Here is a 20,733-nt window from a genome sequence, read left to right as displayed (position 1 = left end):
TGCGGTGAATCGTTTGGACAGCTGCAAACGGTTTTAAGCAAACTAGTTTAGTTTTTCACGTTTAAGTCAAAACGAGTGATGCGATGAAGCGTGAGACCTGTTCTTTGGTCTGGGCCTTCTGCACGTACTCCCGGCCCACTTTGATGCGCGGCGTGAGGATGGCGCGCGTGAACTCCAGCACGTTGATGCCCAGAAGGTGGCAGAGTTTCTGGGCCGCCGTGTTGTCGGGCATCGAGGCCTGGTCGTGGTTTTTCTCCTTCGTGAAAGAAATATTACCAAACTGGAGCACGGCAGAGATGACCTTCAACATGGCTGCGGAGAGACGGAAACACAGGTTTGTTACACTTTTATAGCGCCGTAAACATCATCAAATATTATAGCGATTAGTTTTTTACTTATTTAAATGACTCTGATTGCTTCAATAAATTATAAACTTAAAACTTGAGTTAAAATGACTAGGATTAAAACTTTTACCTTTGTGTTGACAAGTCATTTCATCTATCAAATCAAAGTCAACTCAAATGAAGATCAATACTGCTCAATAACCTTATTTTTTAATTTTTCAGAGTGATTATTGTGTGCTAGGGCTGCAACTAATGATTATTTTAGAAGTCGACAAGTCAGAGATTATTCTTATTGTACAGAGACTTTTAAAATACATTTTTAACCAAATAAAGGTAGAAATAATCCGTTTTTTAATTATTTATTTTGACATTTTGATTTGATGCCACCGTTTCTGTGATAAAAATACAAACATATTTTTCGATGTGTTTTAGAGTCTGTATAGTTAAGATATAGATAATATTTGACGGAAAAACTATTTTGAATTGCTTTGTTCGTTCTGTTCCTCGAAACCCTTGAGCAAATCTGGTGTGGCTTTTAACGTATGAATCATAAAACATTCCTTATAAAAGATACTAAAGGTGAATATTTTGACAGGACGTGAAGAAACGACTTGGATAAATGTGATAAGAAGGGAACCTTAGATTGATTGATTAATTACTTTTAATTCATTGTTTGCATTTAAAAAGAAGACAAAAAGGGTTTTAACTCTGGGTCACTTACAAACGGACTCTTCGGGTGTAAAGCCCATGATGCCCATCGAGTCCATGGTTTGAGTGAAGTTCTCCGAGTCGCTTTGACCAGGAACCGGAATGGAACCGCCGCTGAGGAACCGGTACTCGTCTGCGGTCCCCACCAGCAGTTCCGCTGAAAACAGAGCGATCGCGTGATGTTCAAAACCAGCTCATAATCAACGTTTTACATCACGCTAACTCAAGCTTTTGACCCACTTTGGACACCTAAACCCCAGAATAATCAGTGTGAGACGTAAATTCAGAAATCAGAAAAAGTTGTGAATTGCCATCGTCGGCGAGCAAAATCCACAGATTAGAAATTTAGTTTGGCGACACGATGCGACAAAAACAACAAATAACAACAGTCAACAGCTATAAACTTTGATGAAATAAATGGCAGGCATAGAATAAGGAACAGAAATATTGACTTTGACTGAATATAAATGCAAATTCGACTAATTCTTGGTCGGCGAAACGCATTCCCTGTCGTGCGCCGTCAAAACTGTTGTAGCAGTTGAAGCAAACAAAGAATCGAGGTGTGTAAGAAAGAAGAAATATAAATGTTGATCTGGATAAACGATAAATGAAATGAATTCGTCTGACCCGTACTGCATTTACTGAATGTGATCATAATAAGAACAGAAAACACTGTCTTCATGTGGAAAACGGTGGAACGAACTCGCAATTTACTTGTAAAGACTTCAGCGACCTGACTCCTTTCTACTGTTATGCGTCTCGATAAAGAATTAGTCGACTGATGTGGCCGGCGATTAGACCGAGCGACTGAAAGCTCACGACCTCAGAAGGATTATTGAAACGTGTGTGAATGAAAACTCCAGATTTATAGCTTTTAAGGCGACTCCATATACCTGTTGTACTGTAAATATAAATTATAGCTTTACACCAATCGCGTGGCTGTGTGTAATAGAAAGATGGAAAACCTGCAGAAAATGACATCACACAAGTTTATGCATAATTTACACAAAATAAACAACTTTATTTCACCCTCTAAACATGAATTAAACAAAACAAAGGTGTTCTCATATATTTGTATTTGTCAAATTAAAAGAAAAAGTGACATTAGATGAATTTTAGCCCAGTGGTTGCTGGGTAATTTCAATCAATTCATCAAATACAACCAGGAAGTAAAAAAATAAACCTAAAGAAAATTGCTATTCTTGGACAATTTTTCTTTAATTTTTAGCTTCATTTTAAATATCTTTATCGTAACTACATTTTAGTGCGATGAGTACTACAACAGGCTCTTTGGTGAATGCTCAGAACTTGAAATACTGGCCTAATACTTAAACGTTTGCCGATAATGTACGTGTGACGTAAACATCCAAACGGATCCTCACCTCTCGTTTCATCTGAAGCACCACAAAGCATCTGGTAGAAAATGTGGAAAGTCCGCTCGTCCTTGGCCTGACGCGTGGCCCGGGACTTTTCCAGGAGGTCTTTAGGATTGGTTAAGGCGTTTTTTGCACTTAAATAATAATAATATTTAAGACTGCGCCGCATTATGATCGTACAGACGTTAAAACAGCCTCGCGAAAAGATACAGGTCTCAATATTGGCACCGACAATGTATCCAGCCACGTCGAAGTTAATCCGGATGAACTTGCCCTGAAAGAGAAAGACGTTCAACACATCATACACAACACATGTCTAATTACGGCAAGCTAACGGTAAAAGTGAATCATCTTACAAATCTAGACGAGTTGTCGTTTTTCGTCGTCTTCGCGTTGCCGAAAGCTTCGAGTATCGGGTTGGCCTGCAGAAGCTGCCTCTCCAACTCGCCCTGGGAACGAAACACGAAATGACAACACGTAGGACCTCAAAAACGTGACAATAAAAGTGATAAATGAAGCGGCTATTCAAGCAGAAACTGGCTAGCGCAAGCAACTTGTGTTTCTGAAAGCGTGCTTCCCACCGCTCGCCACTTACGCCATCAATGCAAAAAAGGCGCGACTCTCGTTTCACACTGACCACAAGCGGCGAGTGCCCGATCAATTAAATATTAAAATACTACGGAACAGAGTCGGGGGAGAACCGCTGCTCCTGAACACAAAAGGGGGAAATTCGCAGCCTCGTGAAACTGCGGCTTTAGCAGGAGGCGCAGTGGCGGTGCGGAGGCTGTAGAGGGCGGCGGTGCAGGGGCCGAGCGGGACAAACGTACACGACAAACGCACACGACAAACGCACACATGCAACAAAGCTACGCCTGTCACGATAATTACTACGGCGACTCATTGTTTAGTAAATAACATGGGTACGCTATATTGTTTTGGGTCGATATCTCCATATTACTACAGAAATGTGTTAAATCATGTCTTTAAACGCATTCGTAGGGATGTCATGGTATCAGATTATAGTGTTACGATGATTACAGAGTTATTGTTATTATTATTTTCTTCACGATAGCTTCAGAACGTGACACTGCTCAACTCCAAAGACGTAATTGAATCTAGATACAAGTACGTGGAGCCAGATAATGACACGACTGAACATTTGTGGATCATAAATCTGGATATTTCTCTCTCATCATCATATTGTACGAGGACGCGACCTGTTGTACGTGTTTTCAACGGTCAGAGGTGCAGCACAATGGTCTATTCTTTACAACACACAAATAAAAACAATAATTATTTCTAATTATCATTTGAAGCAATGAAATTAAACACTTTGGCCACATAAAAACTGAAACTAAAATTGGGACTAAACCAAGCTAAACCTGGATCTAACAAGGATTAAAACAGGTCCAAACTCAGAAGTCCACATCGGGACTAAAATGGGCTCAATTTAGAACCAAATAACTATATGTTTGTAACTGTATTTTGAAATTCGTTACTATGGACTTTACAGACTCAACAAAGACAGTGGCATTATCAAATCCAAATGTCAAAAAATCCTCAACAATTTCTAAATTTCATCAATAATACACTATATTTGCGAATATTTTCTATCTAGAAGCCTTCAGTCTGCATATTTTAACCTTTGTTTGGCTCATAATGCATTTTAAAAGTCTCAAAGTTCAAAAGAAATTATTGTTTGACTCGTAGACTACTAAAATAACCGTATACCGTATTTTCCGAACTATAAGTCGCACCTTTTTTCATAGTTTTGGCCGGGGTGCGACTTATACTTATATTTATACTTATATATACTTATACTTATACTCCGGAGCGACTTGTATGTGATATTATGTGTTATTTTCACACTTGCAACCGCATTTCATACTCCAGTGAAGTCATGTTTTTTTCTTCTCTATTATGCATTTTTTGGCTGGTGCGACTTATACTCCGGTGCAACTTATAGTCCGAAAAATACGGTAAGCATTGAGGCCAGATGAATCAAATAATAATTCGGTCCTTTAAAATTGTTTTTTTTATATATAGATTATTATTATCATTATTTGTTTTTTGTTGCATTTTCTGTATATTTGTATGTTGCTATTGTCATTGCTTGTTTGTCTCACTAAAAAGCAAATAAATAAATAAAATAACATGAATTCTGTCCTAAACGGAACCATAAGTCTGAATAATATTTATCGTGACAGGCCTTTGGAAACGCCGCCGTTGCACAAACCACATCTCAGTCACAGCTGCAACAACACGGCCACGCCTCAGATGCACCTGAACGCACCTGAGCGCCCCTGAACGCACCTCAGGCTCTCTCACGTCACATGGCCAAAAAAACAACCCTGAAAACAGCCACCGCGACAAAGCCAAGCGCACACGTTACACTGCAAACATGTACAATCTAGCATGGGGGCGTTACTTGAATTCATTATATTGCAGTTGCTATTTTTGTTTTGTTGTTGCCGTCTGGGTCTTGTTTTTTGTGCTTGTTTCTTCATGAAAATTGTGGGAAACGCTTTAAAAAAAAAAAAGAAAAAAGATTCCATAGTAAACTGAAACTGAAAAGGCATTAATAAGCGCTAGTTATTGTACTGCACTTAGTTATAAGGATTTATTAACATTTGTAGATGGCTTATAGTTTATAAAATAATAATTATAAGTATCTTTATTAAACCATGTACAAAATGTTCACAGCAAGACTCTTGAAAAATGTCTTGAACACCATCTTATTAGCTTATAACGTCTAAAACTAAATAAGTATTATGTAAATATCTCTTAAAATAAAGATATAGGTTTTGCGTGATTTAAGAGATTAAATGTTTTTTTCTTTTCATGAAATTTGCAGTGGCATTAATACGGTGCTCACTAAATCCTTTTCAATAATGAAGAGATAAATGCTTATAAATGTTTTGAAAGTGCTTATGAACCAATAACTAAAGCTCATAACGCCTTATAAACAGCTAAAGGTTAAAGAATTAACAAATAAATGTATATCATACTGTATTTAAAAGAAACAAAACACAAAGAGCTTTTAATTACCAGTATTTCACTTTTGTTTCATGAAATATCTAACTAAATTATTCAGGTTGAAATAAAGAAGTAAAGTAAAAAAAACACTTCAAATCAAACTAAATATATAAATATAAATCAATAAGAAGCAATTTAAAGAATCACGTCAGAAACACGTTGAAACAGGCAAAATAATGAATATCCACCAAGTAAATAAAGCTAAACTAATTAAAACGACATGTTCCACAGTACGGCATTAAACGTATTGTATCGACCTTGTGCATGTTTTCAAGGGATTTTTATTTATTTTTTGCAATGAAAACACTTGAGTAAACGCTTTATGCAGCACTGCAGGAAGCAATAACATCTCTATGGTAACGGGCAGGTGGCGTACCCCTTACCAGAAGAAAAAAAAAAGCTACATCGTGCTCCTTTAAGTGTGAATATAGTGAATTCAAGTCAAAAGTGCGCGATGGCCAAGCATTAAGACAGTGGAGGCGTTTGACGGTGTGTGACTCCACGATACTCACATACTGCATACTCTGATGAAGTGGTCAACAAAATGAGGGGTAAGTCGGTAAAGATGAGGAGGTAAACACATACAAGACACAGTAAATAAATGAAAACACGCATAAACAAATACTTCACAAAGAGGTGGGCGACAGTGACGAAAAATGAATATCTCAATTGTTTTTGGGGTTCAAATCTGGCGCAAAACGTGAAAAATGTACCACAAAAGGGCAAGAATATCACTTTATTCAATAGCTTTAACGCTTTTCCCGTGTTTGGGGGATTAAAAAAGACATTTGCGTTTATTTTTCACGTTGTTTTTAATAGTTTTACAGACGATACACTCAACGTTTTGAACAACATATTACGATATTATCAGTTTTTTTCGATATATCGCCCACCTCTAACTTGACACGAAACACAACATTTGGTTGAAAATGTTTGCGTTAGTCATTAAAGAGAGGAATGAAGTAATAAAGAAGACGACAGGTTGAAAGCAGTGGGCAGCGGGCAGCGGGCAGGAACTCACCCGGTTCACCAGGGAACTGCCTCTGGGGAGGGACCTAGAACCGTCCATCTGAACGCGCAGGAAACAAGAGGAACCAGTGCGGGAGCGAAAGTGAAACGAGGAGCAGGAAACAAGAGAAAGGAAGAAGCCCAAACCACGATTAGAGCAAGACGTCACATTATTTACAACTTTAAATCGGTACAAATACTCTTTCTTATCGTTTTTTTCACTGTATAGCGTAAAAAACATACTTTGATGACGTACCACTACAGTAGGTGGCGTAATGGGACACTTTATGGATACTAACCGCCATAAAACACCAAAGAAGAAGAAGAACAAATCGAAGAGACAAAAAGTAGATGAAAGTGAATATCTTGATACTTTTGAATCCGTCAACCCTTCAGAAATGTGTTTAAAATATATTAGTTTAGGTTTGATTATCAGACAAATGTGATGTGTCTCTGAATATGTTTATTTTCTAAATTTTTATTTATTTTTACTATTATTTTTGTTGTTTTATGTTCTAAAAAAATATTTAAAAAGAAAAATATATAAAAAATAAATAAATAAATACCAGCTTATATACCTTTATTTGAAAGTTTAAGACATCATTTTCTTTTATTTAAAAAAATTTGATCCGCTCTTTTTGTAGCATTTTCTACTCTATATTCAAATTCTTCATACCTCCAAACAACATTCACAATATTATCTTGATTTTTTATAAATCCCAAAACCCCTAACCCTAACCCAAAATCTGATCATGCCCATTATATCATCATAAAGCTTTTAAAAGTAACTATACTGTTCAAAAAGGAAAATTAAATATCGACACTAAGCAACGTTTACACTGTATGAGATTGTTAAATGAAACTTGTGTGTGCCACAATCACCTCCCTGTAGTACTCGGGAAACATTGATGCGACTGTATGGTGTAATCTATAAATATAAGGATAGGTTTCATATGCGACGTATAAGACACGCCTCTTAGTGTTCAGCCTCTTCTCTGCTCTGAGTGACTGACGGATGGATTTAACCAATCACAGGAGAGTTTGGAAGACGGCGGAAGAAGCAGGTAAACAAAAGCTCAAGAGTGAATTAACTGCGGTCAAATTAATCAGAAATCACAACCAAAATTGCTGATAAAACTGATTGATTGGACTTCGGTGCCATATCAAAAATCACACATTTATCGCACCGTATTCTCGGCGCCGGGTGTGGCGGCGTTTTGACGTACCTGCTGCGCCGCGTCTTTGGGGCGTCCCGGAGTCCCGCCTTTGTGCGACGAGGCGACGTGAGCCAAGTACTGGATCACCTTTTTTGTGTTCTCCGTTTTCCCCGCGCCGGACTCACCGCTGTGACGCACAAAAACACAAGAGGAAAGCGTGAAAATACAACGAAGCGATACATTCTTTTTGCACTTCCAGCTTAAATTTCATCAAATACAAAAAATAATACATATACAATGAATATTAAAGTCAAAATACTATTCATTTTTCATATTAAAGGATAAATTGATATGGTTAGTACTCATTGCACATTGATTTCAGTCAGAAAAAAACGCAAACAATTATTTAAAATTCTAATTAAAATGTGTTAAAGGTGGTATGGACAATTTTTTCAGCAAATTTTTTATCATATTTCCTCGTGGCGTGGATAAATCATTTGTCCTGCCACGTATCAATCATAAAACGCACCTACCGCTCACCTGCAGCTGCGTCAGGCTTGTCCCCACGTTTCTGCGTGCCTAAGCGCATGGATCTATCATAATATAGTTCCCTCAGTGTACGGGGCAAAATGAAGACGGAGAAAGACAGTTCGAGCTGAAGCAGAAGTGGACAGAAATCTACGGGAGACGAGCGATGCGATGCGCTCCGTTGCGCTAATAAACAAACGCACGTGTGTGTTGTATCAGTCCGCACGGGGGAGTGGCATGAGCACTTCCGCCTGAGTTCTCAAATCGCCGAAAAATCGTCCATACCGCCTTTAACTTTATCTTTGTTCGGGTGTATACCGTATTTTCAGGACTATAAGTCGCACCTTTTTTCATAGTTTTGGCCGGAGTGCGACTTATACTTATATTTATACTTATATATTTATACGCCGGAGTGACCTATATGTGATATTATATGTTATTTTCACACTTGCAACCACATTTCATACTCCAGTGCAACTTATATATGTTTTTTTTCTTCTCTATTATGCATTTTTTGGCTAGTGCGACTTATACTCCGGAAAATACTGTAATAGTTGAATTTGTTTTCATTTAAAGCACAGATTATTAGCAGACATTTAAGTCTTCAGCTTCACCCGCTGACTCATTTACACATGAAATATAAAACTGAGAAAGAAACAATTGAACGCTGTGAAATAAACAAACAGGACGATAAATAAGTGAAGAATCCACAATTGCGACTATATGTTTATTTTATTTCACTTCCTGTATTTCCAGGACTAGCCGAGTTAAATAGAGCTATATTTCATTTACATCCGTTTCTGTATCTTTTACTTGTGCAGCACTTTGCAAACCGTTTACAAAATGCACTGTACGAGTAAAGTGGATTGGGTTTTAGAGGAAACAATAAGATTTAAACGTAATCTGGAATAACCCGCAGTGTAATTCAATGATCAGGTCACGGAGCGAAAGAAAGAAATGGCATTTTTACCACGATAATCCGACCCACTCTTAAATTACAACATTGTCCGAGTGCTTTAAAAACACTTATTTCAATATTTCTCCAGCGAATATATGTAACGCTAACATATCTGTCAAATTAAACTGAAATGACTGCAATGCTAAGGACTTGTGCGGATTATTTAAAGGGCCGCTGTGTAACTTTTCCTGCAGAGACGCGTCGTCGCCAGGGCAATTAATTAAATTCTAATCAAGATGGGAGATTCCGCCGCGTCTAATCGCCAGTAATCAGCTTAGGCCTTTTTAATCAGATCTGGTCCTGTGTCAGTACAAAAACATGGACTCTGGAGGAAGAAGCGTGCGTATATTTTTGTTAAATGGCAACGATTAAAAGCCTGTATCGGTCATGTTTATGGAATCGATACTGTGTAAAACGTACTGTATCCCTTTCCAACTGGACAATCGATTAATCGCAACTAATTTGGTCATCGGATAATCTGCTAACTGGTCCACACAGGTTCTAAAACACGTCATGAGCAGAATAAAAGGCGTTTTATGACTCAAAGTGAGCCGCAATTCCACGAAAATGACGTGGAAAATGTGGAAATGCCAAAGAAATTCTCGACACACACCAAACGTCATCACAGACATCAGACAAACGAAATAAAATGACATTCGGACTTAATTTTGAAGTGAACAAATTTGACAGACTTTGGACAAAATTTGAGTTGTTATTTTTTTATTAAATTGTGCCGTGATTTGGTTTGTATTTATGTTTTGTTGACGTCCATTTGTGTTATTCTTGTGATTTGCGCTCTCTGATCGTTCCGTGTTGCGTTTTCTTATGAAAATTTGACAAGAAAAAATGAAATATTAAAAAATGAAACTGTAAATTGAGTGTATTTGATGAAAACACTTTTTTGTCCATAAAAGTGCTCCACCGAGCTCCTCAAACGGCTTCACTCCAGCTTTATCTGGCTCCAAATCGATGAGGAGAAAGATCGTCAGTCGCCGCTCTGCACGGGGCGAACGCGTGTCGGATACGTTTGAGGCCGTATCGCGGGTTATTCCAGGAGAAACTGCGCCATCCGGGAGACGCGAGCGCACAGGAAACGGCCGCGTCGCAGTCGTTTCTTGTGGAAGAGGATGGAGGCGACTGGGGCAAAAAATAGCCGCCCGAAGTGACCGTCCCGAGGCAAAGTCGCAGAGGATCCTCCACAAAGACAGGAAAGGTCCGACAGGAAGACGGTCAAGGGCAAAACCCAAGGACTGGACCGGTCGACCTGCCGTTATTCAGACTGAAGCGAGGCTAGTGCTATATCACGGACATGTGTGAGTTGTTAAATGTATATTGACGTCTAAGGATCCACCAGACACGCAAAGACACTCAATTCTCACCCCAAAGTGGGCATTATATCGATTCTTTTTTAATATTGTGAATGTTCTTTTGGAGCTATGCAAACTTTTAACTGTTTGTAGTGAAAAATGCGACAAAATTAGCTAAAAAAGTGAGTCAAACAAGGGCACAAGGTGATATTCCTGCACTTTTGTGATTCATTTTACAGACGTTTCACATTTGTCTGATGGTCAAACCTCAACGAATACTTTTAAAGACACGTTTTAACACTTTTCTGTTGGATGGACACAATATCGTCCCAATATCGTTATCGGGAAATTAATTTTTGTCAATTTCGCCCAGTAACTTTTGAAAAATACAATAAAACTACGTCTCAGCACAGTGTTTAGACGACGCCCTTTTACTCCGACTTCAGTAAAATGTTGGGTTTCTCTTCCCACTGTGAGCGAGTCTACGAGCGACAAAAGCTTTATGTTAGTATAGATTATAGACGTTGAATTATTTAAACATTTGTTCCTTCCCTTTTGTGGTCCATCCTTTTGTGCATTTCATTCACTTCAAATGACTCCTGCTCGAGTACAAAGCTGCGTTCACTGCATCGAAAATGGGACTAAAACCAGGAATAAACCCGAAGCTAAACCTGGACTAGATCAGGACTAAACGAGACGTAAAACAGGACCAAATCAAGTCCACATCAGGATAAAAATGTGCCAAATTAAGGATGAAACGACGGCAATTGTGAACAAATACTTTTCTACGATTATTCTGATCAGAAATTCTAACGTTACTCTTACTTGAATGCAACTTTGACCGCTCTACTACCGCTCAAAAACATCCGAGTACTATTCTAAAGTATCCCACAATTTCGCGGGGGTATCTGAGGATAAAAGGAGTCGGAGGCAGAGCACGTGGAGCCACAAACGCAGCCACAAACGCAGCCACACTATCGGCAACTCTGTGTCGAGACGCACTGCCGACGATCTCTAATGCGGCTCTAAAATGACACCGCGCGCAATTATTTACGACGGCGTTTATGCGGCGAACATGGTGGATTACTCACGTGCAGAGGATGGACTGGTCTTCTCTGTCTGCAATCAGAAAACCACAAAAGACAAGACATTAGTTCAACTGTTAGTAGCTGTAGCTTGAACATTTCGTATTTTCCGCACTATAAGGCGCACTGTCAATGAATGGTCTATTTTTGAAAATGTTTCCATATATAAGGCGCACCAGACTATAAGGCGCATTAAGCGAAAACAAAAGGTGTAACACACAAAATCGCTTCAAGGTCAATAAGCACAACCAGAATGAGTCCATATATAAGGCGCGCTGGATTATAAGACGCACTGTCGTTTTTGGAGAAAAATAAAAGCTTTTAAGTGCCCCTTATAGTGCATAAAATACGGTAATTGCACTCTCTACAGTATGTGTGTAATTTGAGATGATTGTGTGTGTCTGTGTGTGTGTGCCATATTCAGACGACATGTGACCTCTGAAACACTGTAAGGGCACGCGCGGCAGCCTCCGTTGCTCCGGTTCGCGTTTCCCTGGCGACGCGGCGTTGCAGACAGGGCCTGGCGGGGTTCGGGTTTAACTCGCGCAAGAAACGGAGCGGGGTTTCGGACAGACGGAGACGCAGCTTAGACCCGGAGGAGGGAGGCGGCGTCCAGGGCCAGAAATAATCAATGATCCCTTTCGTTTGGCGCGTCGAATTTAAGAAAACGCAACAAAAACTGACGCGGCAACAAAAACGTATCGGAAAAGCAGATGCTAATCGATACTAAAACTAGTGCTGAAACTAGTATCGATACCAACAATTTGACTTTAACCAGACAAACTTTTACCTTTCCTGAATAGTTTTCTTGAGTTTCATCAGAGCTAGTATAAGACCACAATGTTCAATAAAGAAAAGTATTATTTTGTGTTGAAATGTCAGTCTGTTGTGTAAAAAAACAGACAAACAAATAAACTCCTCAAACACAACAGAAAGTTCTTTTTACTTTTCATTCCAGTGAAGTAGAAAGTATACTGTCGATTCCTGTTCACGTTTACAGTGGATACTTTTCACTTTTACTTCAAGTACAGTTACCTATATTTCACATATTTCATATTTTACTTAAAACTTCAAAAACGGACGTTAAAAATTGGTTGAAAACAAGATGATCTTGTGCTTTTTGATGGGCTCTGTCAACTTCTGACTGCTGCGCTTTAACTGTAAATCATCTGTTTTCTCTGTAATGCCTCAGACCTGTGGACGTATTATCTGTGTCTGTGACTGTTTAGTGCTTAAAGTCTTGTAATGTCACGAAGCCTGTTTTACCAGCCTTAAGACGGATGAAATTTAGCTTTTGTACAGACGATGGCATATTTACAGTACAGACCAAAAGTTTGGACACAAGGCAAAAGGGCCGACAAGTGCTAAGCATCTCTGAGACTCCTTCAAGACTGATGACCATTTCAGGTGAAGCTCATCAAGAGAAGGCCAAGAGTGTGCGAAGTAGTAATCAAAGCTAAAGATGGCTACTTTGAAGAACCTAGAATATAAGACATATTTTGAGTTGTTTCACACTTTTTTTTAAGTATATAATTCCACATGTTTTAATTCATAGTTTTGATGCCTTCAGTGTGAATCTACAATTTTCGAAAACTCTTTGAATGAGAAAGTGTGTCCAAGCTGTTACTGACATATAAGTTAATGTGCACTGTCCTAATAAAATAAGAAATAAATATATGAATGTTGGCCCTGCGACAAGTTGGCCACTGTCCAGGGTGTACCCCGCCTAAGGCCCGAAGTCACTGGGATAGGCTCCAGTCACCCGCGACCCCGAAAGGGAACAAGCGGTAGAAAAATGGATGGATGGATAAATCAATAAAATAATACAAATAAAGTACAAAATAAAGTGAGAAATAAATAAATAAAAATAAAAATAAATACAATTAAAGTAAAGTAAAATAAAATAGATAAAAATAAAAAAAATTGGAACCAAAAGTCCCTGCCTATTGTTGAGCTCCACTGAATTCTCCTTTGACTCTACGTCATCTTTTTTTCTAATTAGAGAAGGGAAAAGAAGCAGGTCGCCGGCTAAACTGGTCGTGGGACTGCTCCATTGTTTTGAGCCACATTTGAAGTGGCGCTGATTCCCACACATTCACAGTGGAAGAATTTGCACTGGTCCTACAGGTTGAATGGGTGCAGTCACACCTTGAACCGCTCAAAGCCAAGCGACGAGAACAGCAACAGACAGCCTCGCGTTACCTTTGACATGCACGGCTGTTACTCAAGCTCACAACTTACAAACTGAATCCTCTACTTGATTTATGAAATGGCCGTTCGAGACAGTCAAAATTCCTATAACGCATTTGTGCTGACTAATGGGATTACCAAAAACCAACAGATGGAATGATGTCATCAGATTTACAGATTACGAACAGTGCAAAGCCACACCTGAAATTCTCCCACACATTGTTAAGGGAAAAAACCCTTCTCATTATTTTAATCCCGCTCTCCAACATTATGCAATGCATTTGGGGAATTTTAAACAACGTTGGACCTACTGGACCTTACTGTGTATTTGTTCACATTTGATACAGTTTTTTGGTCAAATCAATTAAAGGTTCCTTGTTCTCCCAAACAAAACTAAACTTGGAGCAAAGCCACAGAGGAAAACCACAGTGATTTAAAGAAAAGGATGAACTAAATATGACTAATACATGGCAATAAGTCTAGACTTCCTCTACGAGTAATAGTTTCACATAGTCATGATCAGAATTATGACTCAAAGTATAATTAATTTCTGTAATTGATCTGTATTTTTAACGACAGCATTTCCCGTACGAACTTTAAATACAGCGTTTTGGGAATGCCTCATATCTTTAAATACAATGAGATTTCACACAGGAATAGGAATATTTAAGTAGTTAAGATAAGTTTTGTAACAAAAAAGCTACAAAAATTACAGAATGAAGTTAAATTGAGTAACATTACGCTGAACACTCTAAAAACTAAACTTTAAAATACATACGTTCATTTAACATAAAATATTCAACAACTAAAATAGGGCAAACCATTTTGAGTGAACAAACAGGGGGAGGTTTAAGGACTTTTAAAAACATCAAATAATATGCTTTTATTGAATTTTGTGTGAAATGAATGAAACACAACTCCATATGTGTCTTTGATTAGGACACAACATTATAACTTGAGTCAAATTAGTAAAATATAGGCCCTTTAAAGGACACATATTATGCTAAGTTGACTTTTATGAGCTTTTAACCCTTTTCCAACATTGTTCCCTCATCAAAAACATACCTAGAGTAACATTTAGCTTCATTCACACTTCTCCCCCCCTCCGAGCGTCAAAAACACTCTATTCTGAATTTCCCCGATGTGTGACATGTTCTCGTTCTGTGACGGGGCTCATAGAGTCTTCTGCGCCAAACTGCTCAGCTACATTAGCTTGCCTCCGACATTGTATCATTTATTGTACTAAAAACATTGATAACACCAAAAATAATGCCTAATATTTGTCCTTTAAGTTGTTTTGTATATAAATGCGGTGAAACCACACCTTCAAACTGCGATCAAAGGTCACAGGATAAATTCTTCCACATTATCCGGCCTGATAGAGGGCGAGTGTAAGCTGTATATCACTTGAGGTCACTGGGTGGAGATAGGGCTGTTACCTTGCAGCATGCTCCGATAGGCCGCCTCTGATATGGCATAAATGTGTGGAGGCATCTCGTGGCGCTTTTTCCCTCGATACATCTCCACAATGGCCTCCGTGTAGATCGGCAGGTTCTTGTATGGGTTTATTACCACACAGAAGAGGCCCGAATAGGTCTAAACGTGTCAAAAACAGAAGAAAGAAACAAGCATTATTCAAGTGTTTTTAAATCTTCAATGCTAAATATTTCTTACCTATTTACGTCATTATTTAATACAAGTGTGGAAATGGTACAGAGCCATTTGTTTGTGAAGTTTGTGAAGTGTTACGTCGACTGTCATAAGAGAGCATTTGTGGAAACTGAATTTGACACTTAAAACTTGAAATAAATGATACCACAATGTATTTTTTTTTAGATAATGCAGTCATTTTCAATACAAAATAATGGTAGTTTCTCTTTTGTAGTTCTGATAAAGATAAAGACTGTGCTAAAACTTTTCAGGAAATGTCCAATTGTGTCCTCTTTATGCGTTTTCTTCAGTCTCAATACTAGTGAGCGTCTAGTTTTGACGTTTTAGTGTCGATTAGTATCATGGCATGAAGTAGAGTAGGTCAAATTTGAAGGAAACAACGCATTTTCAGACCAGTATTGTGAATAAATGTGTGAATTATCATTTTAATTCAACACAATGAATTATCTTGGTGTACATTTAACGCCAGAGACTTCAATATAAACTTATACAAGACTTTTCAGAATCAGTATTTCCATAGTCTGGATTATACTTTGGTGTAACAAAATCACACTTTGCTGCTCATTGTACATACATAAAAAGTGACTATACTATTAAAATAAATAAATGTATTCACACTCCCCATATTGTTTGAGAAAATAATATGAATGTGAAAATGTGTTGTTTTTATAAAATCTATTAGAAACACCGGGTATGTCGCGGCATAAACTACAGAAGTGGCAGATTTTATACATAAAAGACCTCATGGAAACGGGAAACAATGTTGTGTAAAGATGACATTGTATTCCCTTAACAATTCCAGTCTATTTGGCCGTGCACGTTGATGCAAAGTGAGATTGCGGGGCAGAGTTGACGCGCGAGGCCGCCTTGCCCAAGCCTGATAAGAACGTGAGTAAGTTTACACACAAAAGACTAAAAGGTGTTTCTCTTTCCACTAAAACATTACGCGTTTCTCCCGGTTACGGACCTCAACCTGCAGCTGAACGATCGTGACGAATTATAGTAGAACATACGCGGCGTGTCCAGCCCCACACATGCTAAACGTACAAGTATATTGTGTTTTATTATGCTGTAATTCCATTGTGGTGAAAGTAATGAATAACAAACGACTTCATCTTATCTTATCTCTTATGGCAACGAGCTTCTCTGAACTATTCCAACGATTCTGCTCGTCGATGTCTTTTTCTCTTGGAGCGGTGTTTAATAAGGGAGCGCGATATTGACATAAATTGATTTTTTCCCCTCGCTATTCAGACAATATGATGTGAATCCAACGGAAATGCACTAAAACGTGTCTTAGTTGTGATTAGATTATCAGACAAATGTGAAATATGACCTTATATCACCCCTATTTGAAAGTCTACAACATAACTTTGGTTAATTTTAATTTTTAATCAGCTCTTTTTGTAGCATTTTTACAATAAATAATAAACTCGATATTCAAATTGTGCATACTTTCATAACGACATCCACAATATTATCTAAGTTTTGATATATTGTAACATGTGAAATGCTATCTGATATAGTCTTTGCTGAAATGCATCAGTTTGTTAAAGGAACAGCTTTAAAACAGGGGGAACTACATAGACCATGATCCTTTGCTCCATTTCAGCGCAGACAACATGAAGACTGTTTTTATATGTTAAGTCTTTGAAATAGCACACCAAAGTCTTGTCAAGACATTTAAAAAAACGGAGAAAGTAGCATTTCTACGCATCAAAACATTGCAATATGGCAGCACGATTTGGGAAAAAAAGCATTGCGATTGGATTTTTGCGTTCAAATTATGCATAAATTGGAATTAGTATCCCCAGTGTGATGTCACTTCCTGTCATTTTCTACAGATTTTTCACTGTTTTCTCCCCGAAAATTTTATTTTATCTATTTTTTTCCTCCATTTCCTATTAAGATATGAGTGGAGTTTTGTTAATAAGAGTTCTTCTATTAAGAGTGTTTTTTTGAAACTTCCTATAAGTTATCTGTCCTTTCCCTCTGTATCTACTGCGTTGTAACACCGAAATGTGTGGACAATAAAGGATGATCTTATCTTAAATACCTACTCGATTTGTGTAAAACAATAATTTATATGTAAAACTAAATGTAAAATCTTAAAAACCTGTCATACGCCCTTTAAACTCTATTTTTTGGCTGAAATCTTACACGACGGGGCTTTAAATCTCTACTTTCAAATGACGTCATAACTCGGGGAAAGGCAAACTTCCATAGCAACACGCTGAGGTCAGAGTTCACCGGAGAAGGCGCTGCTTTTCTTCCAAAGTCTGCTTCTTTACAGCGACTTTGGTCTTTCTTTTTTGCACATTTCGGAAGCTGAAGGTAGCGTTTGTTTGCGGCTCGTTCCGTAGAAGCAAACGATCATAGCACAATGTACATCGTATCATAGAATTTCCCTTTTAAACTGAATGAAGTACTGCTCGGTGTTGGTGCTAAAACACGTGCCATCTTTTTATCATCCAGATAACAATTACAGTTTACTAAATTATTCTGCCGTTTACACAATCGACACGATTGACACATATAGCCGCTACTTCCATACTAGAAAACATATATCGACTGAACTGAAGCGACAATAGCGTCCGCGGCGTGGCGGTCGTGTGCTCTTCGGACCACTTGGGGAGCAGAAACCAAAGACAGCCCACCGTTTCCGGCTCGTAAACCGACACTACGGCCCGGATCAGTTGCACGGTAGATGCCGGTTGCTTTCGGTGCCAACGGAGACGGGAATCCATACTCTAACTGAAAGATTACGTGCGATTAAATCAAAACGAGAACTTGAATTTGGAAAAGCAAAGGTTGCACTTGCTTGTTATTATATGATCCGCACAGAACAACACATCCCGTCACCATTTGATTTGATCATTATTATGAACCGCTCGCCTTGTACTTTGGACGTGCACTAACATGAATGTGGTTCCTGTGACAGTTGACAGTTAATATTTCAGTTTCCAAATCTTAATACTCCTAGAAACTGAATATTGGCTCTAAAAACGATATCACACAAAACTTGGTCCAAAAACCGAGACTAAACCAGGACTAAACCAGGACTAAAGCAGGACTAAAGCAGGACTAAAACAGGACTAAACTAGGACATGATGACGAACCAGGACGAAACTCAAACTGAATCAAATCCAAGCCTGACCCAGATCAGACTAATAACCCCAGACTTGGATTAAGACTGAATTTAACTTGGACCAGTGCCCATCTAAACAAGGAACGAACCAGTTCTGAAGCAGGAATAAGCAAGGATCAAACTGGGTCTAAACATGGACCATTCATAAGGACAAAAAACTAGGATCAAAGAGAATTTAATCCAGGGATGAGTCAATTCCAAAGCCAATTAAAATCACAATTTATGCGATTTATTTTAATTGGAGTCAAAAACACAGACATAAATACCTTTTTATAACAGAAAAAGTGAAAAAAATTGAATGTTAAAAAAGAACAAAAAATACAAATTCTCACTTCACTCACTATATTTCAACTTTTTATTTGGTTGATAATGTATTTAAAAAGTCTAAATGTGTAGAAATAATGTATAACTAGTTGATTCATTTTTTTTTTTTTAAGATCGCTGACTCATGGTTATTGCATGTTATTGTTATTGCGTTGCCATGATAGTGCCACAGTGTGCCCTTATCTATCCCCAGAAGAAGAGTGGGTGTTTTTCAACATGTTTTTGAACATTAAAAGACCCCGTAGATGACCCCACGCCAGGCAAAGGTACACCTCTGAACGTCCGCGCTCCACCGAGACACTCACATATATCAACCCGGAGTAGTATCGCTCCCTCAGGTTGTGCAGCACCGACGCTTCGTTGAGGCAGGTGAGGTCGGCCATGTCCTCCACTTTACTGAAGCGCGGGGGGTTCATGCGCTGCACTTCTTCTCTGGACAGAGTCACCAGCTTCTGCGTGTCGGTCAACTCCACCTCCACATCGTCGCCGCGCTCCTCTTTGATACTGGCCGACTGCAGGGGGAAGGAAAGACACATGTAAACGACACTGGGCCATATTGACTGAAATGCAGAGCTCAACGTGTTTTTGCATTATTAATACGTCTAATAATAATTATAAAAGAAACGATATGTAAACAATGCATCAGAAATGTGCTAAAATGTGTCTGTAAATGTCTTGGTTTGCATAAAATGTGAGTGGACTGTAAAATGAACCACATAAATATCACTTAATTAAGATTAGGCTAAAGGATTCAGTGGATTACATTTTTATTCAGCTCTATTTGCTGTGACTTTTGATAGTTTTGGTTATAGATTATATACTTGATAGTTACCATTAATTTATTCATTTTGCTTATCTACTGAGCAAAAAAAAAATACTTGCTTTTATGCTAAAATTAGATTTAATGCTTATTAGACAAAGTGTTTATGTTTTTTTATGACATCAAAATTTTCCTCAAGCCTGGATGGTGATTAAGATTTTACCCCGATTATTGCTTGGCTTTATGAGGGAACTAAAGCCGGTCTACTTCTTCTGAGAGCTCACACTTAACTGTGATAGGTTAAATATATATATGTCATAAGACAGAGGCTGACCAATAGGAGGAGTGGAGGGGTGAAAGTGTCCGTTGTAGAACACAGAGCTCAAGATAACTTTAGAAGTAAGAGTTATATCAACAGCTCTTTTTTCAAGAGATTTGTTCTAGCAGGACCTGAATAATATGTAACAACTTAAAGAAGAAGTTCCTGTTACAAGCAGACAAGATCTATGCGAGTGAATGTCATTAACAAAGTAGGTCATCCGTGTTGACACTAGACAAAAAGCATCCATATATTCATTTTTGTTAATATCATCCACCCCTAAATGTATTGAAGCAATATTTTGACAAAACTGCCCAGTTAATTTGTGAACACCTAAAGCTAAGGAGGTTCTTCTGGATAAAATGTGATAGTAAGTTTCCTCTTAAAAGAAGGGGCTGAAACAAAGACTGTTTTATTGATTGACTCCAAACCAGCTCAGAAAGGGAAAACCAGCCACTAGCTCCATTTTTATGTCGTATCCGGTTTGTCTTAAACTCACACTGGTGCATTACACCAGAGACCAGAGCGGAGCAAATCAATAATATGACAAGCGCCTTGTGATACTCATTAAGCCTGCAGGCCCTGAACGCATCACAAGACTGGATTGTGACGAGTCATAGCGGCCGGTGAGAGAAAGTGCAGCCTACTCATGTGAAAATACAGATGATAACAAAAGATAAGGGACACGCACGGAGCTGGAGACGCCCTGCGCGGATCACCCCACCTCAGACACTCCTCTGACAGAATAGACATACCTGAGCTAATTATTTACACAGGCATTAATGCTGCGATGTTATGGCAGGAATGTTACAAG

General features: G+C 38.4%; 1 protein-coding gene across 4 annotated transcripts in view; it reads right to left on the bottom strand.

Moving 5' to 3' along the window:
• Nucleotides 1-20,733, bottom strand: part of myh14 (myosin, heavy chain 14, non-muscle) — a 58,982-nt gene that overhangs the window by 28,187 nt on the left and 10,062 nt on the right. For 3 of the 4 annotated variants that reach the window (XM_072460065.1, XM_072460064.1, XM_072460067.1), the window contains exons 3-12: nucleotides 19,146-19,352; nucleotides 15,137-15,293; nucleotides 11,514-11,541; nucleotides 7,699-7,816; nucleotides 6,486-6,533; nucleotides 2,785-2,877; nucleotides 2,639-2,702; nucleotides 2,435-2,533; nucleotides 1,066-1,209; nucleotides 98-312 (exon numbers count right to left, since the gene is read on the bottom strand). In XM_072460065.1, the coding sequence (XP_072316166.1) occupies nucleotides 98-312; nucleotides 1,066-1,209; nucleotides 2,435-2,533; nucleotides 2,639-2,702; nucleotides 2,785-2,877; nucleotides 6,486-6,533; nucleotides 7,699-7,816; nucleotides 11,514-11,541; nucleotides 15,137-15,293; nucleotides 19,146-19,352 (1,173 nt within the window). Of the gene's footprint in view, nucleotides 1-97; nucleotides 313-1,065; nucleotides 1,210-2,434; nucleotides 2,534-2,638; nucleotides 2,703-2,784; nucleotides 2,878-5,976; nucleotides 5,989-6,485; nucleotides 6,534-7,698; nucleotides 7,817-11,513; nucleotides 11,542-15,136; nucleotides 15,294-19,145; nucleotides 19,353-20,733 lie in introns of all 4 variants that reach the window. The other variant, XM_072460066.1, reaches the window with a different exon arrangement.

Source organism: Eucyclogobius newberryi, unplaced genomic scaffold (genome assembly GCF_026437365.1).
Source record: "Eucyclogobius newberryi isolate DKJ021-1_F unplaced genomic scaffold, fEucNew1.0.hap1 SCAF_3, whole genome shotgun sequence".
Lineage (NCBI taxonomy): Eukaryota > Metazoa > Chordata > Actinopteri > Gobiiformes > Gobiidae > Eucyclogobius > Eucyclogobius newberryi.
This window is presented reverse-complemented; position numbering and strand designations above follow the sequence as displayed.